Here is a 22251-nt window from a genome sequence, read left to right as displayed (position 1 = left end):
TTATTTTTTATTTTAATTCTACCTCTTTCGGTCTCATACTGGATAGTCTGAATGTCAAGGTCTTCCGTAAATAGCTGGCAACATCTAAGGAGAATGTTCCACCATCAACATTGGTTAAGGTTGGTGGATATTGCTGTTGAGTGTTATAGCTGCATCCAACACTCTCATCAGTCGCTAAGTTTGCTGATGGAGGGCATTGCTCTACATTCTGCTGAATTCCTCTGTGGAAATGATTTATGGGCTTGGTATATTGAAATTCTGTCAAATTTTTGATCATGCAATTAACTATCAAAAATCAATGAAGAGTAAGTTAGTTGTAAAATCATCAAAGATTAGGCAAAATTACCATAAAAAATAACGTTAAGTTGACGTTCGTAAAATCTTGCGTAATTAAATTCTACTTTGATAAGTTTAAACATCATCCCAAAGATTATCGCAATATTTAAAAATGAATAATGTAGTGACTACACATACACAAACTGCAGGGTGACCTGGGTGTCTGGCATATACTTAGACAGAGGTATGTTGCAGCTATAATTGTTTGGTGTGTTTAGTGAAAATGCAGAGCAATATCTCTGATCAAGTGAAGCATTGAATCCATTTCCAATGAGATAAAGTGAGGGTCTTGGCTCAGGTGGTATTGATCCGGCAGCATTGCTTGCAAACTCACGCCAGTCTCCACCACCTGCTGCTTCACGTCTCGAACGCAAATGAAGGTACTTATAGGTATTCTGCAATAGGAGCGTTAAGTATAAGTATCGTCATCTTTTCATTACATACATGACCATGCTTTTTTTATACATATTATAAATATCAAAATATTTCACCTCTTTTAATAGTACCTGGGTGTCAGGGTCCGATGGTGTAATTCTGTTCTGAGAACTTTTTCCGCTTTTTCGTTTGTCTTCAGGAATAATACTCAACGGCTGCACTAAATGATCTGCTGAGAACAAGTGATACGATATTCAGTATTGAATTCACATGAGATATTGGTCGGGCCGATATTAAAGTTAATATTAGATTAGCCGTATGCATATAAAACCTCTCTAGTGAAAGAGAGCAGGTAAATATTGTTTACCAAAAATTCAAATAAAATTACATCTACCTATGGGGCATTCCATGTACACTCGACCAATGATTTGCCCTTACCATTTTTGATTTGCTTCAGGATTTTTTATACGATTTGCGAATTTCAAAAAAGCACTACAATATTGAAATTTAGTAGATGCTGATTAACTAAGTCTTCGTAATATGACTTTTCAGAGATAATTCCAAAACAGTATATTAAACTTACAAAGCGATTTCTTTTGTAGTTGGAGATCAGGTGCTTTTAGTTGGGGAATTTCAGATGTGCAGCAGTAGACCTGCAATTAGAGAAAGTGATTAAATAAAGCTCATAATTATACACGGTTTGTTTTTATACAAGGTCGAAATTGTCATTATCCAATAATGATACAGATTAAACAAATTTTTTTTCTGTGTCCAAGATTGATGTTGTTTACTTTTTCATATTTTTACCTGACAGCGACTGTCGAGTTCAGAGTATCGAGAAATACATTCTGCTGGCTTCCCTAATGCTGCAGGTTTTTCGACTATTTGCGAAGCATCCTCGTCAGTTGCAGAATAATTCTCATACACGCTGCTTGGAACTTGTCCCTGACCAATTCTATCCAACCAGTTATTATCATACTCACTGTAATAGATAATTGTACAGAACAGAAATCAAGATTGGGCCTAAATGATCAAGAGTGCCAAAAGAATTGTGAAAACAAATTTTAAACAACGAGCTTAAAGTCGGTTTTAGGATTGGGAAACCACTTCCATATCAAGGTTCGGGGAATACAAATTATGTAAAAAATGATACCTTGGTTTTTCAGGTCTTGGTTGAGGCCTTGTGTGTCCCGGATACCATGTAGTCTCCTTTGAGTAAAGCTGTTGTTTTGTGATCGGAGCTTGCGTAGAAATCATGCTGCTTTTCGTGAAGGTCTGGGCACTTGAGCCTTTTGTATAAATTCCAAGAGATGTATGAGATGGCGGTAGAGTACTATGTAGAAGGGGATTGAACTGCGGATCGTATCCAGGTTTACTTGGTACGGTTGGTGCACGTGATGCTCCTACAGACAACATGCCATCACTTGCTGCCGGAGACGGATTGTAATTGCGTTTCTGATATTCCAAAAAGTATAATGTGGCCATTGCTACAAGACTGTGAACAAAGAATTTAAGTGAAGATTAATCTTCGCTATCGCGTTTAATGAGACATATATTTCTAATGAATAATAATTACCAGAAGGCCATTATGAGAATGAGTATAACAATAACGATTTGAATAAATTTGTTGCTGCAGAGAAGTTCCTCATCTCTTTCAGGCCTGCTGCACCGTCGAGGAATTGTAGATTTAGCTCCAATGGAAGGTGCGTATTTACTGCTTGAAATGCTCGAAACTGTACTAACCGAGCTTTTTAGGCTGTCTCCTCTCTTTAATTTTGCTAACCGCTTGTTAATTTTTTCTAGCTGATCAATTCTGGTTTCCAAGCTGTCCGTTACCTTTAAACAGAACCATCCAGGCGATAACATCAGGTTGGTGTAACAAGTTTTGTAAAATAGATAAAACTTGAACAATGGTAAGGACATAGCTTTTACCTTGCAAAGTTCTTTCACAGCACCGATATTTTCCATAAATATTCTCTCTTTGTTAACTACCAAAAAATTATCTATCCTCTGCCCATTTGGCAAAACGATATCTCCTGCGGGTAAAACAGCTTCTGGCAAAATCCGTTGGACTTCTTGTGCAATGACACCCGTATCTTCCTGAGGCTTTATTCCCAGACCAGAATGTAATGCGAACTCAGGAGCATAACGATACCGAACTACTCGTAGTTGCTGGACATTTCTTAGCTGCTCTCTTGTGTCAACCTCTTCAACATTCTGCTTCGCTCTCACATCGCTCGGTTGTACGATATGTCCTGTTAACTGAGTATATTGTAAATCTTGTTAATTTCATACTATAATTTGAACATCGATTTAAAAACTTTATAATTCTAATCTTCAATCAGGTCCAAATAAGGGGTGGTCCTTGTTATACCTTCATATTCCCATGAACTACGAGAGCTTCGTCAGGCCTGTCTGTGTTTATTCCAACTCTTCCAGCATGATAAACACTGTCAGGAGCAGCACCTCGTTGCCATCCCCCCTCAGCACCAACACCGCTTCCTTCAGACTCAAATTGCCCAGGATTGCTCGCCTGCGTAAAAGCCTAGTGACTTTACAGCTGTTCCACTCAAAGATTTTACTACCATATCAACTTGGCGGTATGAAACGAACACATAAGACATTTTTCAGTGCTAACAGAAAGTCAACCAAATGTTTTTAAAATTTAGAATAGAAGTACTATTTCTGGCCAGGTCTTGGAAAATTATATAATATTTTTATACAACAGTGCGATACCTTTGGGTTTTTTCGATGCATATTATTACTTGCAAATTCGTCGTTTCGATCGCAAAATTCATAGTCCACTAGTATTAATATCAAGCTGATTCTTGAAAAAACGGCTAAAAATGGTACAATAGCCAAAAACTGTACGTGTCCCTTAATGCCGATTGATACATTATTATGAAGTGGAAAAAAATTTTCAATGCTCCAAGATGAATTCATGCGAGCACCAAAAATGTTGCTAATATTATAAAAAATATTGTGCTATTGGGATAGTTAAAGTTACTCCACTTACCCTGACAATGATCCGTTCGGAGGCATGGGCAACAACTTGATAGCTTGCGTGATCAGCAGTATGAGCATGCAAGCCAACGACTAAGTGGAAATACCTCTGGTCTGGATTTGGTTTTCCTTTCTTTCTCATGTTATTGCTTGTTGTTTCACTAAAGTGCAGACGACCTACTGTCACCTTAGTGACACGTTCACCTCCCAATTCAACCCTAGAACCGGCTCTGTTTTAGCGTAATGTGGGAACAAAGTAAAACGAAAAAGGCAATAAAATTTTGCAACAAAATGGCCTAAATGTCAATTGCTAAATTGCGTAGTTTGTATTAAGAGTATAGGTAAATCCATTCAAATGATCTTGATGGCAACACTAAAAAAAAATACTTAAATAATCGTAATACATCAAATCTTTCCCCCTATACTCTTATTCACACTGATTGCGTCCAGCTTACGAACACAAGTTATATTTTTATATGAAAATATAAAAACAATTATATAAATACATTTATTGTCATAGAGTAACAGATATCAAATGCTATAAATACAATTCAAGCATCATTAAATACCGAACGATCGTTTTTAATAATGTGCCACATTTATTGCAAAGATATCTATGTCGCAATTGATTTCATTTTATACTTACACCACTGGATGAAAAGGTTTTTTGCTCCTATCGCTTTGACTCTGTTCTACTCTGATTGTTTGTGTTGGAGACTCCACTTTAACACCATAAAAGTGTAGTTGAAAACTGCTGATCTTTTTCAAACCTTCACCAGTTTTGACAAATACTGCCTCTCCTTGCAATTGTGCACGGCATGTGATCTTGAATGGATGACAATGACATTATTGGACAAAAGTTACGCAAGTAACATACCGCTATTCATGGAAATTAATAAATTCCTCTTTTCTGATTACAATGATTGCTAACGAAAATCACTAAAAAATTGACAGCTTCCTAATTTATTAAATACTTTCTGTAAAACTGCATATTAAGAAGGTAGTTAATAATTGCCAACTAACCTGGAAATGATTCTTTTTCTGACAAACGAAGGCGTCATCTGAATTACTGAAATTGAACCCCTTATCCGCATCAACTCTATAATATGGTACAGGTAGTTCTTTAAGATTGTGGTCACAGAGAGCATGCCACGAAGTTTGTTGGAACGGATGAAATCGAATGCACTGGTAACTGGCATCTACGTAATTGTTGTCCCCTGAAACTTCATCCCCATCCAATACTGCGTTGCTACTACTGCAGCTATGCTCCACCGTTCCAAGTTCTGGCTCCTGTTTTGAACGAATCGAATGATTACCGCTGTAATGCTGGTTCGATTGAGAATCGATACAGTCTGGAATATTGTTCAACGCTACCTGCTTAACGTGGATGAGTCCATCTTGACTAAGTTTTCTTTTCTTAGGTCCAGACTGCAGCGAGGAATAGAGAGTTGTTATGCCCCCGGGACTGTGTTCATGTGGCAAGGATACGAGAGAAGCTCCTAATTGCGGTTGCGTAGGTAGCGTAGGAGTGCTAGGAGCCAAGAGAGGCGTAAGGACAGGGTGCGTCAGAAGAAGTTGATCATTGGACGGAGCCAATGCTCTGGGTGAAGGTGGCAGTGGGCCAGGTGCGTAATTTGTAGCATTTCCTGGGTGGTGTAACAAGATCTCTTGAAGAGCTACCGACTTTTGATCTAGGACTGAGAATATTTCAAACATTATGGTTAGCGTTTGACAGGGGTTTTCGGGCTTATTGCCTTTTTATGCACAATCAATCTGCATGGTTCAAGAGTTAGGCAGCGTATACCTACTTTTTGTTTCGAAAGAAATTTCATAATTGTCATTACTTGTTTCGTAACGAAAAATTTTCTGACTTACGTGGAGAATGTACATGAGATTCGTGATGTCCAGGTGGTGAGTAAGGTGGTTCACTTCCACTATCTGGTGGACTTTCTGGAAGTGAGTGTCTAAAAAAAAAAACACAGGAAATCAGTAGCTATCGGACAATTCTGAACAGATTCCTGTGAACAAATTATATTACAAATGAAAATATGCGCGGATGGGGTGAGTAAAAAACATGAGGACCACATCCGTTATATTTGGGCATTAAGGCACTGTTCCGGTTATGCAAAATTGAATTGTATCAGAAACGTCAACTCGTTTGGTAGAGGAAATCGATTGCACCGAATGTTTAGAAATATTAATCTATCAAACCTTAACCCTGTACTTACGGATGAACGTAGGTTTGTGGATCTTTGTAAGAATTCGACGAAGTTACGTTGTTTGTGACGGTTGTTGCTACCGAAACAGGGTTTTGGGTAATCGGCGACGGCAATCTGGATGGTTGCTGCTGCGTCGCCGTCGCTTCCTGCACCCTGGAGCTCGTATTTGGTGCAACACCACCCTCATTGTGGGCGAGGGTGTGTGCAAAATATCTGAATAAAAATATAACAAGATTTTTGTCAATGAATGAGTTTAACGAAATATGCGGTCAATATTAGTTGCATCAAGAATATCGCGATAAGAAATTAACTGTTATTTTCAAACTTTTGGGTGGAGAAAAATCCGTATTCAAATTAACTATAGGTATGTTTCAGTTAAATAACAGGCATTCGAAAACAATTTTTCTCTTCGTGTGGATATTGCCGAGTACCATTTTTCTTCTCCACCCTTTACACAAAACGTCGTGCAATCCTAATCTATGATAAAAATCTGTTTCAGAAAAAAAAATCAACTTTATTTCTACACGGTTACATTCTTCATAGGACAAAGTATTTCAGAACCCATAAGACGTAGGGGTTCAAGTTCTCTTGACAATCCGCCAAGTATGAGTCTCTGTACTGTCTCTGTACGAGACCTGCTGTGATTTCATCAATTTCATCCAGACTAAGTGTCATTACGTGGTTAGTCGTGTCGCCCTCATCACTCTGACCGGAGTGTATTGAAACCTACACACACATAGGTACACACAGATACGCATTCTGACATCATTTGCCTACCGATACCAGTTTAAGCTGGATGAAAATCTTTTGTAGCTAGACGATATTATACACCGAGCATCCCGCATCTTCCATCTGCACATCCGGTTGCACTTTTTATTTCTATCTATCCGTATAATCCAGATTCATCACGAGCATATGCTTACGACGACCTACAGTGATCGGTATCGCAGAGGACATCCTGACACTTTCGACTTTCTAATCTCTGGAGTGAATTCCCAGGACGCGACAGAGCCTTGGATGTGGATGCCACGCAAGACGGTGCAGCAGGTACTTCCAAATTCGTACCTGTGATTTTTTCATTTTTCACATCGGATCCGGGCCGCATTTTCTGCAACGGAAGCTTGTTTACTCACCGCGATTGTTCGTAGAAGGCCGGGAGTAACGAGACCGGAAATAGGAGGGTCGCATGGATATTTGGGGGTGTTTAAAGTGCTGCGGAGGCTCGAAATCGTGGCGTATACGTAGATAAAAACTAATCGCATCACGAGATTAATTAATAATTAATTTTTTCCAACCGATCCCGGGCTATACACAGATGCAGTGCTCTGCGCGTCTGAGGCAGGAAATTTGTTCGTCGAACCGTGACGCAAAACTACCGAACACGTTGTCCAAATTTGTTAATCATCATAATTGCCCGAACTCGGTTCAGGGGTGTCCTGCCTCAACGCGTGTCCGCGTAAACGTTTCATGCATGAATAACTCGCCGCTCGACTGTGTCAATGGCTGCGGGATACAAGAAGAAAAAAAGAAAAGGAGAAAAAACACCTTTTAGTCGACGGACACAATGTTCCGTATATATGTATAATTTCGCGCGTAGATACGTGAATAGAACAATCGCCATTCATAATTTAGGTACCGTTAATGAGCTATCGGAACATCGCCGCTGTATAACAAACTAAGCCAAGCGCAACAACATCGAGTGAGAACAACGTGACTGAATTCCGAGTTTCCCCGCACAGCAGCGGTGTATCTATCCGAAGCCGCAAATGCCGATCTCGGCGAACTGGTTTTAAAATGCATTAGCATAAAAATTGCTATTGTAGAAATGAGCTGCCATTTGCTTCCATTCCGTTACGTAACGCGGTTGAACGTCTTTTGTACCCGGCACGCTTCCGAGCTGTTGGTCTAATTTTATTATACCTAACTCTGGTTGCCTTTTGACCACAACAATATAATTGACTACTTGGAGATCCAATAAATCCATTCCGTACAATAAACATGCCATCGCGACTGAGGAGGCTTGACCTAGAATGCTTCGAAACGTCCGCACACGCTCGGGATCAATCGTGTAATGCCAATTTGCTACGAGCTACAGGACTCGCTGTCACGTGAACTGAATAAATATTCGAAGACCGTGAATGTTTGTGTGTACGAGTAGAAAGAGAAGAAGAAAAAACGTACCCGGTCAATTGGCGATTATATTTATATACATTACAGGGGTCTCTTTTATCAATGTACAATTTGTTGCATTTATAATATCAGATATTAGTTGAATGGCTACTGCAGGATAGGATGAACTTTTGCAATTGAAAAATATTTTGTTTAAATTTCTGTGATCTTAACAAATGGTCTTTGGTAGAAACGCGGCGGGGACTTTCTAGGTATCACATTCTCACGGTATAATATAACATATAAGCTTAGATCAAAGGTCAACGGCTTGTTGGTAATTCTTCATCCATACTTCGGTGAAACCTGATGAAATGAACGGTTTTTACACGCGTGTCGATTGACTGTCGGTTTGAGCGAAGAAAACACTGTTTTTGGTAATCCGTTTAAACAGGAGCCTTCCTTTAACCTTTAGAATTTGGTGATCCTTGGTCTGCAGTGGTCCGGGAATTCTCGTGAGTTTTGACGGATTGTTATTTCTGCTAGAAATGTTTATGGGTATATTTAACGGAATTTTACTCACGAGGCGGTCTGCTCGCTGTCGCTATTGATAAAATCCTCTAACTGTGAAAAGTCCAGCGCTTCGTTGTCAATCCCTCCAACAAAATCACCCCTTCCTGTAAGCAAAGAAAAAATTACGAGTTAACCGAATGATCTGTAGTAACTACTTTTAAACAACGCTGGCAATTTAAAATAGTGAATCAAAGTTTCAATTTAAAACTGATCGCAACCGGATACCGATATTCGAGAAAAAGTTTCCACAACGGTTATCTCCATCGGGCAAACCTACTTCAATTTATACTTTCAAAGATCAAGGACGGGCCATACTTGCAAAAACGTGCGAAGACTGATAAAAAGTGGAAAGACATATACATGTTATATGGAGATTTCTATTCCTGTTAATTCACGTTGATTAATTGCTGCGTACGCATTAAGCTATAGGCGATTGATATTTCAACCATTATAATTATCTGACATGTTACACAAAAACCGTGATTTCATTAGATAAAAAATATACTTTCTACAGTGTGAATTTTTTTTCTATCAAAATATACGTTATCAATTACATACAAAACGCTGTTCATTCGGCTCAACGATTCACGGAAAAAGATCGAAAATTTTGTTACGCCTGTAATTCGGAAAAAAGAAGACTAAAAATTAGCAAAAAATATGGCGTGCCCTTCATCATAATTCATCATAAAATCATGGTTTAAATTCCGTTAAATTTTCTATATCGAAAGTAAAAAAAAGAAAAACTTGCACTTTCTACCGATCGTGAGTATCTCATTGAGCCGAAGAACGATCAGCCTTGCCATAAAGTGCACAGATACAACCTTTCACAGATTCGCGTCGACTGGAGAAGCGGACGAATCTATTATTCGGTGACCTATGAATACCCGCCGAGGCCATTTCCTTGGAACTAATTGGCGTCAACTAATTCGGTATATACCTAGTACAGCAGTATTTTATTGCCTCGGGTACGCGCGTGCAAGTGCGGTAAGTAAACAACGATCAGGAGGCGCTGTTGACTAATAATACCTACGTATGATATGAAATTATTCCCTGCGTTAGATAATAGACAAAAGCTGTGACTACGAACATTAATTAACGCGAACACTCGGCGAGGTTCCGGAAAAACATGCAGATATAAATGTAACAAATTGCAGATGCCACGTTGGACGTATACACCTACTTACGTGCAACAATGCGGAAATTATCCATCGTATCTGCACGTTTGTTACAAACGCGTGGCGTTACACAAATCTCTGACAGTAAAAATAATAATAACAACAACATTAATCACAATTTTTCTATCGCCTTGTACGCAGCTGCGGTGCATGCCAGTTTATAAAATGTACAAAACGGACCTGGTACGATACAGACTCGCAAAGCATAGGCGTTGCGAACACTCGGGGAAAAAAAAAAACAATACGGAAAAAATCCACATTCTCCGCACGAGATTTAAAAGTTACGTTATACAGGCGTCGACGCGGATCGTGACGGCAGGTTTGGAATGCCAGAGCGTCGAGCATGCTTCCGAAGATAAGGTGATTCGTGTCCGAATTGAACTTACCAAGGCACCGATCCTCCCTACGATAAGACAAACGTTCATTTTCGGACAGAGATCGACTTTTCGCTGTATAAAGATTGCATAATTTTTTTTCAACCCGAAGAGGATTTTCTCAGTCGTTGCGATAAACATGGCAATTACCAAATTTTGTATCAGTGTAATTACCTATCCACCTATCTTGACATTTGGGCGTAATCAAATTCATGATTGTTGCAAATCCAATGAAACACACGTTCCTATATTCAACAGACCGATTATATTTTTTCGCTCAATCGCGAAACGAGCGTTCAGGGGATCGGAAATGCATGGGAACACTCACGTACAAACATCGGTTGCACTCCTAGGCATGTAATGCAAAGAAATCAGTACGATTCCTCGAGCGAGAGGACACAATAACAATGGTAATGAAAATATTGTTAGGTAGCTCGTCCCGAGGTTGTTATTCGACGCAGCCGCAGGCAATGTAGACCTATTCTCAAACTCGGTGAGTCTCTTAAACGCTTAAGCGACTGACTCAAGTGTCATAACTTGTCATTTCCGCCCCGTGGTTCGTCCGTTTGTGCAGGCAATACATGTATAATATGAACCCAGACGAATGTTATGAGGAGGATAAATAATTACGAAGAGGCAGTGCTGAGCGATCTTAGAAACGGCCTGTGGGACAAAAACCTGAAAGGATATACGCGCTTGATGCTGAAAATGATTTATTTTTTTTTTTAAACGATTTTTATCAGTATATATAATATATATATATATATATAGGTATGTATAATACCGCGGCGAATCTCGCGACGTTTCGTTGTAATTCAGAATAATTTATCCTCAGTGTTTGATTTGCACATCTTTATCGTAATCTGTCAGGCGTCTCGATATGGTTGAAAAAAATAAATCAAAATAACCCAGCCAACATTAATATGATAATAGAAACTTGTTTAATTATTCAACAACTCGACTAGGTGGAAGACAGGTTTGACATACCTGGGAAAAAGGGTTTTTGCTTCTTTTTCTTTTTATCTGCCACTATATACCGTAAGGCAGCTTCATCTCGATTACCCGAAGAATTCGAAGTTGCTTACATCGGTCGGCAAAAAGATATGGTACATCAATCTGTAGCGTTCAATTAAGAAAGTTACTCCAACGTTTGTTCGCCCGATTACACGATTTATAAACCCATTATGTAATCCGTGACATGTTTCAAACGAATAAAAATCCCGCGCGCACCTTTCAGTGAATCGCATTATAACAGGCATTGGTGTATGTAGCTAGAGTGGAAGTTCGGATAATTTAGCCAGGGACTTTAACAAGTTCGCCAAGTGTGAAGGCTGTACACGGCTAATGCGAACGGTGAAAAAAAGTTGGTAGAAAAAAAAAAAAACCCGGTCGCTTCTTTCTACGAAGACGTGATAACACTATAGATTTAACACTACGTAGCTGTAATTTCTGACGTCATATTGCACACAGATACTATTTTGCACATTTGCCAACCAAGGGTTACGTAACGATGTTTGAACACTTTTTCAAGATCATTCGAATCGACGGGCGAAACGAGATGTTTGCAAAATATGGAAAATGGTGTTTTAAAACGCGAGTAAAGATCGAAGTCGAAAAATGGACGAAATTGCAGAGACAAAGCTTCGATGTTCCAGTCGCATGTGATATTCGTTGTTTAATTCGATCGACAAGGCCGTGTGGGTACAATTCGCACCGCATTCATACGTGAGTGAAATTTAAATCTGTTTTCAAATTCGAGAAATTCATATCGCAGGTACGTATGCACGTACGTATTGCATATCCGGCGTAGAATAATATGCACGAGACTCCCGACGGAAATAAATTATCTTTACTGCCTACTTTACTTCGACTCTCGGTTCCCAGGCTCGTTTACGTCTACGTACATACGTATAGGTATACGTTCTTATGCCGCGTTCAATTTTCATGCTTCAATGATCGCCATTTCATTACATACCTACCCCTACCTACCTGCTCGCCTATACTTCTATGCTTATCGGCATGAAATCACCATCTCTATAAATAGAAGGGATCGCACATATGCCGTGCGTGGAGGAAAAGAAAGGAAATGCGAAACCCCAATCGTATCGATAACGTCGTTTTTTGAATCGAGCTTATCGCGTTCTTTATGGAATAATTGAAGAAAATAAAATCTTCATCTTGTGTCTGGGGATTGGCGCGCGTGAATGGCAAATTGTATTTGTAAAATTTGATGAAAAAAATTACAACAAAATTCAGGGTATGGCAACAAGAATGGTTTGTGTATTGTAAAGATTAAGAGATAATGTGATATGTGGAGAGCAAGTGTTTAGTGTGATTACAGTTGTCAATACCACATTTTCCGCTAATCGTTGCAACGTTAGTTATCCGTTCGTTTGTTTCACTAAATTTTTTTCGCCTGAAAAAGTCTATTTAATATCAATTTATCGTAATTGTATCAACCTCAAATTATCGTACCTAATTTCAAGAAAAAAGATTAGCGCGTGATCATAGTTACACAAGGAATAAAACGGTAACACATGTTTGTAGATTTTTCGATTACAGATACAAAACTAATTATCACTGTGTTTTCGGTTATGTCAAAAAAAAAAAAAAGAAACAAAACATGAAAATTATAGTCAAGGATTGGGTCGATAATTACATAAGCCTCACGAATCGTTCGTATAATTCGTATCCGAAATACAAGTTCTTATAAAGTCGACGCAAATCATGCGCGATGATATTTTTCGGTGTGGGTTCTTTTTTCCTCCTTATTTTTTGCCGCAAAATGTTGCGGCTTACACTACACGTATAAGTAAGTAATATGTAAGTATAAGAATAACGATTGCAAGATTCGTTACGGTTAACCATCCGTGAAACACCTTGTACATTATACCCGTTGCACACATTTGCACAAAAGCCGAACTGATGCCGTGTTTGTATTTCCGATTCGTAATCGTCCTGAAACCATGCGGTGCCCAGACGTTTAAAATCTTCAAAAGGCGCCAAAAATTTTGGCACGTATAATCGCCGAATAATTCACGGCTATATAATCAAGGAACAGGCGTTTCAGCGGGATACAGCTGATATTTACATGTATACTAGAGATAAAATTCCCCGACTCATCCGAGCCTTCGAATTTCAAAAGCAAACACTGAGAAAAATTTCACTTTTTATAGTAACTAGAAAAACTGAGTAAAACAGGTATCGTTAAAATAAACTGTTTGAACATTGTTGGCATTGCGAAAAGCGAGGTACGCGTAAAGATTTTGCGCTATCGTCGATCCTTTTTTGGTAATTGCGACGCAAAATCAGTTTGTTTGGTTTACTCTACTCTTTTAGTTAAATAAAGCTTCAACATCAATTTATTGCTGCACAAGCGTTAAATTTTCGCAAAATTTACGAGAAAACATAGCAACATTGATCGTAACGTGAAAGTATAGCAACGGATACTAGACTTTTCGGTAACAGCTGGAAAACTAATTTTCATTTTCTACCTCGAACTATATTTTGTCAATTGTGGTAAAAAAGGAAAATAGTTAAGGACCGAGCGGTAACAGGGACAAAAAATTTCTCTCAGTGCATGGATTCGTGATTATCAATAATTGACAATGACATTCGAATATCCGGTGTTCATCGCAAAGGCGCAAAACGTTGAAACGGTGCTTTCACCGGACCGCCGAAATTTACGATCATTTGGTGATTGGCTCCCTTCTAAATGCCTCGATTGGCCGGGACTTGGAGGCCCGAATCAGGGGTTGACCAAGGCGGGGACGAGGGGTCAACCCGCCGTCTAAACCGCGGGGTGCAAAGCGAGAAAAAAAAACAAAAAAAAAACAAACAAACAAACCACCCAGGGGGTGGTTCGGAAGCTTTTGACGTCAGACCCGGCTCGGCGATTGTGCCATCGCCGTGACAAATCTGAAGGGCAATCGGGGTGTTGCCAGGCTGCGGGGGTGGCCTATCGACCAAACACCGCCCCCGGTCGAGGCTCTATTCTTCGAGGGGCACGACGATGTTCCTCGAAACTGAGCTTGCAAGCACACGCTCCGACACACAGGCGTTCCCGAATCCAGAACGGTATGCTAAACAAAGAAACGACACCGGCACAAGCCGAGTGTGGCGACACGATGATACGGTGGTATAAGGAAGAAATTGGATGGATTTTAGAGGGGCAGGTACCCGTATGTGTTACGGGCCTTAGATTTATACCCTGGCATTTTATTCGTGCATGATATCTCGTCGTCCTCGCGCCGCCGTTGCTGCAGCGAATACACGTGATCACCTATACGTTTTGGAGTTTGATTATCCGTTATATTCGTGAGCGGGAAAAGTATGCCTGCACGGATCCCACATCGCTTAGCATCGCATGCGGAAAACGGAGCAGGAACGCATATATTTCCGGGTGATTTATGGTACATACGACGAGAAATCGTCGCACGAATTGTATTCCGCAACGTAAATTGTCGTTCCTTCGAACAGACGTCGCGTGGATTCGACGTTTGTTGGGATAATGTTAAGCGAGCTTTGGAATTTTATTGCATGCGTCAAAGTTAACGGAGCGAAAAGCGAATACCCTAATTAAATTTACGACGTGTTTAAGTAATATACCGATCGGCGTATTTGGAATGGCTGATACTAATTTGCTGATTTGGGATAACGTAACTTGAACGACGAAATGTGACGTTTCTACGGAATGAAAAACTAATCGTGCGTAACGGTACCTGCTAATTATCAATCTCGTCGTTGGAGACTTTGACGTTACGTGTATATAATAAAACGGTGCAAATCTACCTTTATTATGTACAAAATTTAACGCAGGTATCGGCACTTTTATTGTGACTGATGAAACAAAGCGACTCTGTATATATAATTGAGTTGCTTATTGTTAGAAGCAATTGTTTAGCGTTGAATCAATAATTTTTCATTTGTTTGTAATATCGTCTTTGAGAAAGTTGTGTTAATAAAATCTTATATTAGCTTCAATTGCGACTATCGATGCATTGCAAGTTGATCTTAACGAATGATTTAATGTAATTATATTTACAATACATGCAGGTCGGGAAATAAAATTTTATCGTAATTTATACTGTACGCAGCGATTTCTCAAGCTTATGTGCTCTAGATGCACAAAGTTGTAATTCTTATTGTACGTGCGCGTGTGTGATTCTCATGTTTAGAATTTTTCGTACCTATTATACATATCCAAAAGTATTCAACTCGACGACTTTCGTCCAGTGGTTAACGTTGATTCTGATTCCATTCAAGTTTCATACACATGTCAGTCGAGAAAAAAGGATACAAGCAATTTGCACACGTAACGGTAAACGTCAGCCTTGATCGTGCGTACAAGTTTGCACAAGTTGAAAATACATCGTACGCAAATAATAATTTTTCGCGTATAATCGTGTGTACATATAAGTTGAAACTTCTTTCCATTCACGAGTTCAAGTATTCCGGTGTATAATTAATTACACCTACATCCGAAAAAATACGTCGAAACTGTCACAGAAACGCAACATAAGAATGGATATCACAGAGATCGATGATTCGAAAATTGCAAGGACTTATTTAGAGATATAATTTACAAAAATCAAGCAGATAAAGCTGTCAAGTGGCATGGAAAGACTTTATTAGACGGTCGCTTTCACTCTCTTGTTAGCAAGATCTGACGGCCTGGTCGTTTACGACGTGTGCGTGCACGATAGAGCCAAGAAAATATCATCGGTACGTGTAGTCGATTTAAAATGTAACCGCGGAGTTTTGATAGCTGGTATAAAATTTGCATGGATTGTGTGAGTAATGCAATAATGCATACATATTTTATTACGTACGTGTTACAATGTTAAATTCCACCGCGCACGTATAACGTATACCACATAATATACCTGCATAGAAGAAAGAAAGGCAAAAAATTCTTCACAGGCCGGACAGACAAGAAGCGGGAGTTAAAAGATATTCTGTGTACCACCTATAATCGTGTCGTTGTGAATTAGAGGAAAAAAGTGAACTCTCGCTATACTTTCTCTAAACATAGTCAACGTACGAAGATATCACAAGTCGTTGCTGCTGCTGCTGCTGCTGCTGTTGCGGAGGCGACAAGTAACTGTGAATGAACAAATAATGATCGATACGCTGTTTACTTTCATCATTCTTTGACGGCATATTTCCGCTGCTGCAGATGTAAGAGAGAGGTTTAATAAACTTGTAGTTAGGAGCATTTCTAACGCTGTGCCATTAATCGCAGTTTATACCGTAAAACCAAAGCTGAGGTACCCGACACACTGAAAGTTGGCATACACGTTGTTTTTCACGATCAAATTATTTAATTAAATCAGCAGACGAGTATTAGCAACGTTAAGACGCTATTGATTCGAGTGGTTTTCTTTTCTTTTTTTTCTTTTCTTTTTTTTTTTTTTCTTTCTTTGACAATCACTGCGTGTACGAAGTTTTCGCTTCAGCATCGTGCTTCGTACCTAGACCCAGGAGATTTCAATGCTCGCAGGTCCGCCAACATCGAGTGGAAACTTTTGGGCGATAAGTCGACGTCGTCATGGAGGTTTGCTATCTGCTCGCGAGTTATATTACAGGCGGTTGGAAGAGTTCGTAAATTTTGGAACTTTACGATGTATCTCGACAACCGATTAGATACACGATTCCGGTTGAAGTTTCTTTTATTTGAATTTTTGCAGATCAAGCATCGTTTGTATACATAAGCTTCTTGTTATAACAATCAAAAACATTGCTTCCTGTCAAGTGATTCTTATGAAAAATAATAAATTAACGTTTAAACGAAACAAGAAATACAAACTTTTCAATGAAAAAAAAACCCCAATCGAAGTGAATAATAATATAAATTCCCAAATTGCAACCACTTTTTTACCTGTCTACTCGTACAGACCGTCTTAATTAGCCACTTAATTATATTCGGAACATCCTGCGATTTAAAACGAAATAAAACAAGTGTTTTATGCGTATATATGTATATTATATTCAGAATTTAGGAAGAGCGTTTAAACGCACGGCAAAGTTTCATTGCACAAAGTTTCGAGTATATGTTCGTTGAGGTATTAAACGATAACCTATGATCTTGGACTTGCGATCTCCTCGTTGAAACGATATTAAAAAAAATCGTCGAAAAGCGGAGGGGATTTTTAATCCCAGTGCAGCCTATCAACGACAACGTTGTTGCCAAACAATCCGCATTAATCGACGGTGAATGTGTGTGTGTAACGTACCTACTTGAAATTGAAAAACGTAGTTCCGGAAGCCGGGCAGCTGCCCTCGAGGTATCATGTACCTACTGACAACCGGAAGTGCGGCATTTAAGCGAGGGAAGTTAATCGACTGGTTCGACTAAAACCTCCCCGCAGTCGCGGCAGCTGCCCCCGGGGGTTGGCAGTCTGCGGGGTGCTCGAACGATTAGCTATTGTAAGAAAAACGTGGGGGGAGGGGGGAAGGGGGGGGGGGACGAAACTCTAATTCAACGATTATCGTTATTTAGAGGGTTCAAAGGATGTGAGCTGCAGGTTGCAGGGGGCGTCAGGTGCCGATTGTCCCCCTCAAAAACACCCCTAGCTGCCATCTTTCCTCCGAAATTATTATACCTATGCTTGTGATAATAACAACAACACGACGTTAGTTATGATTAATCGCCGCGCTTGTTGTGATCGTCGGCAGGAATGTTTGGAGGTAAGAATCTGCAGGACCGGGCGTGGAAATACCCGATTAAAAATGGACATGCGGCTCACCTTGCCAATCCTGACGCGAGTTTTGTCGCAAATCACGGGATATTTACAAACGGTTCGAACATTCTTACAAAAGAAAGTGTAAAACGCAGATCCCGCGGTTTTCTTGCGTCACACCAGTGGATACCTACTCGATATACAATACTTGGTTTATACAACAATACGATTTATCGAACGGGTAAAGAAAATGTGTAAAGTCTCGAAGACCGTTCCATTCCTGCCGCCGCTGCGGATACAAAGAATCATGCTTTTTCTTTCACTTTTTCCTCTTTCCAGGTTTCGAAGAAGAGAATAACTCGTTGAACGCGACTCGATTTCAAAGTGGGTTATGAACGTGGAGCGTATACCTAGGTATACGGGTGTGTGAAAAGTGTGATTCGTTCCTCGGATCGTGAGGAAATAAATAAATAAATGAATAAGTGAATAAAGAAAAAACAGAGAGAGGGAAAAAAATTTGACAATAGACGCTCGCCTACCGCGGAGGAAAACGTTTGAATCTGGGTCAGAAGATATTCGACATAGTCTTCGACTGCCAAAGGAACGCGCTAGTTCCCGAATTCCTGATCGTGCAGTCCTACTTTATTGCAATAGTGTTAAAAATTAACAATGCCGGGATCCTAAATTCTGAAAAAACTTTTATCATTTTTTAAAACGCAATTCCACGTCTACATCGCAGCCGATCACGATCTTCCAGTCAATGAATCACCACTGTGCGAAAATTATATTGTCCCATTCGCAGCGATATTCTGCGAAGGCGCAGAGGAAATGTAAGCAACCTGACACGGTGTCTCTCTTTTACTTATACACTCATCCACGCTGTTCTTTTTGGCAACGAAACGAAATGCGCAATAATTTCGCACGCAAGTTCCGCTGAATTGCACGAGTTCAATATTGTCAAAATTAGATTTCGCACTGTGTGTATGTATATATATATATATATATATATACATAATGTTGCACGCACGGGGTAGAATAACATCAGGAGCTTTAACCCTGCGGGATATTGTGAGGATTATAATTGGAATGCTAGCATCGAAACTCGCGGGTATATAAAAATATATGATATATAATACATATATAAAAATCATCACGCGCCACCGACGATCCGGAAAACATCAAAGTTAATGAGAAAAATCTTCATATTTTTCTCGCACTCGAAAGTGATCAATTATATGTATATGTACGGCATGACCATGAAAATTCACGAGATCGAACTCGGCGTATAACGTGAAAGTGATTAAAAAAATTGAAAACAACGACAATTTTACAACGTTAGAATAACTTTGAATGAGAACTGCGTTTGTAAAATATCAGTAAGTATCGTTTTATCATGTACCGGTTCATTGAGTTTCGAACCGGATCTCTAAATTTGCGAAAAGTAACGATAAATTGCGAATTACTTGAACCTGGAGAAAATTTGTACTACGCTGAAAATAAAATAAAAAAATTAAATCCACGCGTCTGCATGATTATTAAATACTGCAGACGATGATCCCGCTTGATGGTGACGGGGGAAAAATATCCAAGAAACGAGGGAACTGCAAAAACCGGAACGCACGGACCGCGGTGTGTTTGGCATATAATATTGCTAAAAATACAGAATCGTACGTATGTATGTAAACGTGTGCGCCTATATGTAACACGAAATTTCTCTGAGCGCGACTCCGTGCGGAACGAATCGCGAGTTACAACTCAACTTGTAAGCCTACTTCATCGAGATGCGCTAAATGGTTCGGTAACGAATCGCAAACGGGTCGCAGCTCAGCACGCGGTTTGTAATATAGGTAGGTAGGTACCTAATGTAATACAAAATGTGGGCTAACCGAAATCGTCGAACCGCTGCGGAACTTTTGAGAATTTGCGGGATGATTCAGCCGTGTTGCGCAAAGAAATTAGCGAGAAGTCGGCCTAGCACTGCGATTATTGCGTAATTTTCATTTTCTTTTTTTTTATTTCTTCTCTTTCCCTTCTCGTCCAGTCGTCGAACGTGCGAGAGCCCATTTACAGTGTAAAACAGGAAACACCCGTGCCGGATTAATAGTGGGAAATGAATTTCGTATCACACCTGCGGACACGTGGTTGTAAATTATATAGCTATGCGACTTTGCGTGTAGGTATGTACATAATATTCGACTTTCGAAAATTAGCATCGTTTATACCGCAATTATAGGATAGAATTTATTTTACCACCCATGCGGAATTACCACGGGTGTTTAATTTTATCGTGCAATACATGTTTACTAAAAATGTTAAAAATAGCCGCCGCGTAAACTGAGGACAAACAAATTTCTAAGTTCATTGCAAAGTGGAGTTGAAGGCCACGGGTTAGTCGAAAAAGGATCTAAATCGATTTTAGGCGATTAGACGGTTTGGGTTTATTTTTACTTATTTTTTTTTTATTTGTTTTCTTTAAAAAAGATACACTTCAATACGACCCATGCAATTAGCCCGATTTCAGCTTTCGATTCTTTTATTTGCCGTCCGCGGCTGGCCGTTCAAGACTCAACGAAATATTCAGATCGAGCGTGTTTGTCCAACTGAAAGTGTGTAAAAAGCAGAAACACTCGATACAAACACCCGACAAACAACAGACTTTCATTTGTACGGCACGAGCCGCTATGCAGCGACAAACACAGCGCGACGACAAGATGATCCGAAATGTATCATAACCCACCTATTCGATCCGACTATACAAATGGACACGCCTCAGGTATTTCCGCGCGTCCGCGATAAAAAAAAAAAAACCAGAGTACAAGTTGTGCAAACATAATCACGCTTCCGCCGTTATTGTGAAAACGACAAGAAAAAAAAAGCAAAGAAAAGAAAAAAAAAGCAAAGAAAAGAAAAAACCTTCCGACAAATTTCTCAAAATCTAACGCACTACGCGGGAACAATAAACACGTGCAGATTGTTTTCCAGGATGTTTCTCGAGTCTGGGATGAATTTTCGAAAACTCTGGAGGAAAGATAAACCATCAGGTCTGTCTGTATAATCGTTTGGAAGCAATCGGATGGACCGGAAAATTAATCGTTTTCTTTCGTTCGAATATCAGTCTGCTCATTTTCGCATCTGTCGGCGAAAACTTGGCGTCTGTTTTGAATTTCCCGCCAATTTCGCGGCTCACCTGCAACTTGGGTCAAGAGGCGTCGAGTCGCCGAGTGCGGAATGACGCCCGAGTCCTCGTGTTCAACGGGATGACCTGGAGTGCTCTGAGAAGAATCGGGATGGTGCTGAATCGCCCAGGGAAACTCCATCGCGGATACGATTTTAGCCGTTAAATCGATGAGCGGCGCGTTTAGCACTTCGCACGAACGAGTGTCTCGCGTCAAGCACTTTTACACTTCACAAAGTCCGCTACATGCTGCAGATTGTCTAGCGTTTTAGACCAAGAAATCAGTCCAGCAGCATGTAAGCGTCCGCCGGCGAAACATCCGGCCCAGGGTTCATCTCAAATTCGAAAATTGTCGCCAAATGGCAGGCGAAAAGCTTCCCTCAAGGTTCACCAAAAAAGTTTCCACCACGCGCGATTTTACCGTTTTGTTTTCCCGGTCCTGCAAAGTCGCACTTCACTCCGGAACGTTCCCGAAAAACCCTTTCATCGCACTCGGTGTTCCGTGTTCGGTTGACTTCGTACACGTTTCTGGAGATGTTACATGTCCGTTTTTCTCGTTTTATGTTTATTTCAAATTTTTGCAGCTCCGCGTTCCAACCAATCAACGACAAACGAATTTTCAACGAATTTTCAACGAAGCAACGGTACCGTCAGTTGAACTCGAATCGTCCGTCACAAGAGCGATAACTCGCGTCAAACCGTAGGATAGAAAAGTTCCGCTAGTTTCAAGTCGTAGGTGATATCGAATGCCAGCTCTTGGGAGGGTTGAGGTGGTGGGAGAGGTCGGCCTGGCCGCGGTTCCTTCGCGCAGTTACAAACCTGTGCAACACAGTGTTTGTAGCAACCAACGGAACCGACCAACTTCGGCGTACCTACGTAGAAGAAAGTGGTGGGAGTCGAGCCGACGAGGGCGGCGCTAACCTCGAGTCGTCGAACATGGGGTTGCCAAATTACACCCCAGGCATCGTTCCAGGGGACGACGGTGATCCCCACCCCTTCTTTTTTCAAAAAATTTTCATCACTCGCTAGTAACTCGAAAGGTTTTATCGGAATACCCCTTTTTATTGCCTAAAACTACGCGTCGTTGAAGGTTTTTACTAATTTTCCTTACGCGTCTCGCAGCGTGATCGAATTTGCGAAAGCTGGGAGTGGGAATGTTTTTCCTTTTTTTTTTACTCTTATACAGCTAATCTTGGGCTGTTTCAAGTGTTCGTCGGATATATTGTTTTCTTG

At 40.1% G+C, this 22251-nt stretch overlaps 1 protein-coding gene and 1 long non-coding RNA gene across 10 annotated transcripts in view; one reads left to right on the top strand and one right to left on the bottom strand.

Annotated features, from left to right (window-relative positions):
• Window positions 1-22251, bottom strand: part of LOC107220983 (myelin regulatory factor-like protein) — a 50710-nt gene that overhangs the window by 2359 nt on the left and 26100 nt on the right. Inside the window, exons 1-17 of one of the 9 annotated variants that reach the window (XM_046737531.1) lie at window positions 21031-21770; window positions 8623-8716; window positions 5943-6146; window positions 5590-5678; window positions 5089-5411; window positions 4738-5004; window positions 4361-4539; window positions 3728-3944; window positions 3086-3256; window positions 2644-2973; window positions 2288-2547; window positions 1865-2206; window positions 1519-1693; window positions 1295-1364; window positions 843-940; window positions 475-731; window positions 23-221 (exon numbers count right to left, since the gene is read on the bottom strand). In XM_046737531.1, coding sequence (XP_046593487.1) covers window positions 23-221; window positions 475-731; window positions 843-940; window positions 1295-1364; window positions 1519-1693; window positions 1865-2206; window positions 2288-2547; window positions 2644-2973; window positions 3086-3256; window positions 3728-3944; window positions 4361-4539; window positions 4738-5004; window positions 5089-5411; window positions 5590-5678; window positions 5943-6146; window positions 8623-8716; window positions 21031-21160 — 3405 coding nt within the window. In that variant the 5' untranslated portion in view covers window positions 21161-21770. Of the gene's footprint in view, window positions 1-22; window positions 222-474; window positions 732-827; window positions 944-1294; window positions 1365-1518; window positions 1694-1864; window positions 2207-2287; window positions 2548-2643; window positions 2974-3085; window positions 3257-3727; window positions 3945-4360; window positions 4540-4737; window positions 5005-5088; window positions 5412-5589; window positions 5679-5942; window positions 6147-8622; window positions 8717-9796; window positions 9837-21030; window positions 21771-22251 lie in introns of those variants that run through there. The other 8 variants (XM_046737526.1, XM_046737530.1, XM_015659809.2 and 5 more) reach the window with 8 other exon arrangements.
• On the top strand, window positions 2489-3930 carry LOC124294022. Its single transcript, XR_006903911.1, has 2 exons — window positions 2489-2580; window positions 3057-3930. It is a non-coding gene; the product is annotated as an uncharacterized LOC124294022 (long non-coding RNA).

Source organism: Neodiprion lecontei, chromosome 4, assembly GCF_021901455.1.
Source record: "Neodiprion lecontei isolate iyNeoLeco1 chromosome 4, iyNeoLeco1.1, whole genome shotgun sequence".
In the NCBI taxonomy this organism is placed as follows: domain Eukaryota; kingdom Metazoa; phylum Arthropoda; class Insecta; order Hymenoptera; family Diprionidae; genus Neodiprion; species Neodiprion lecontei.
The sequence above is the reverse complement of the archived record's forward strand: the minus strand, read 5'-3'. Positions and strand labels throughout refer to the sequence as shown.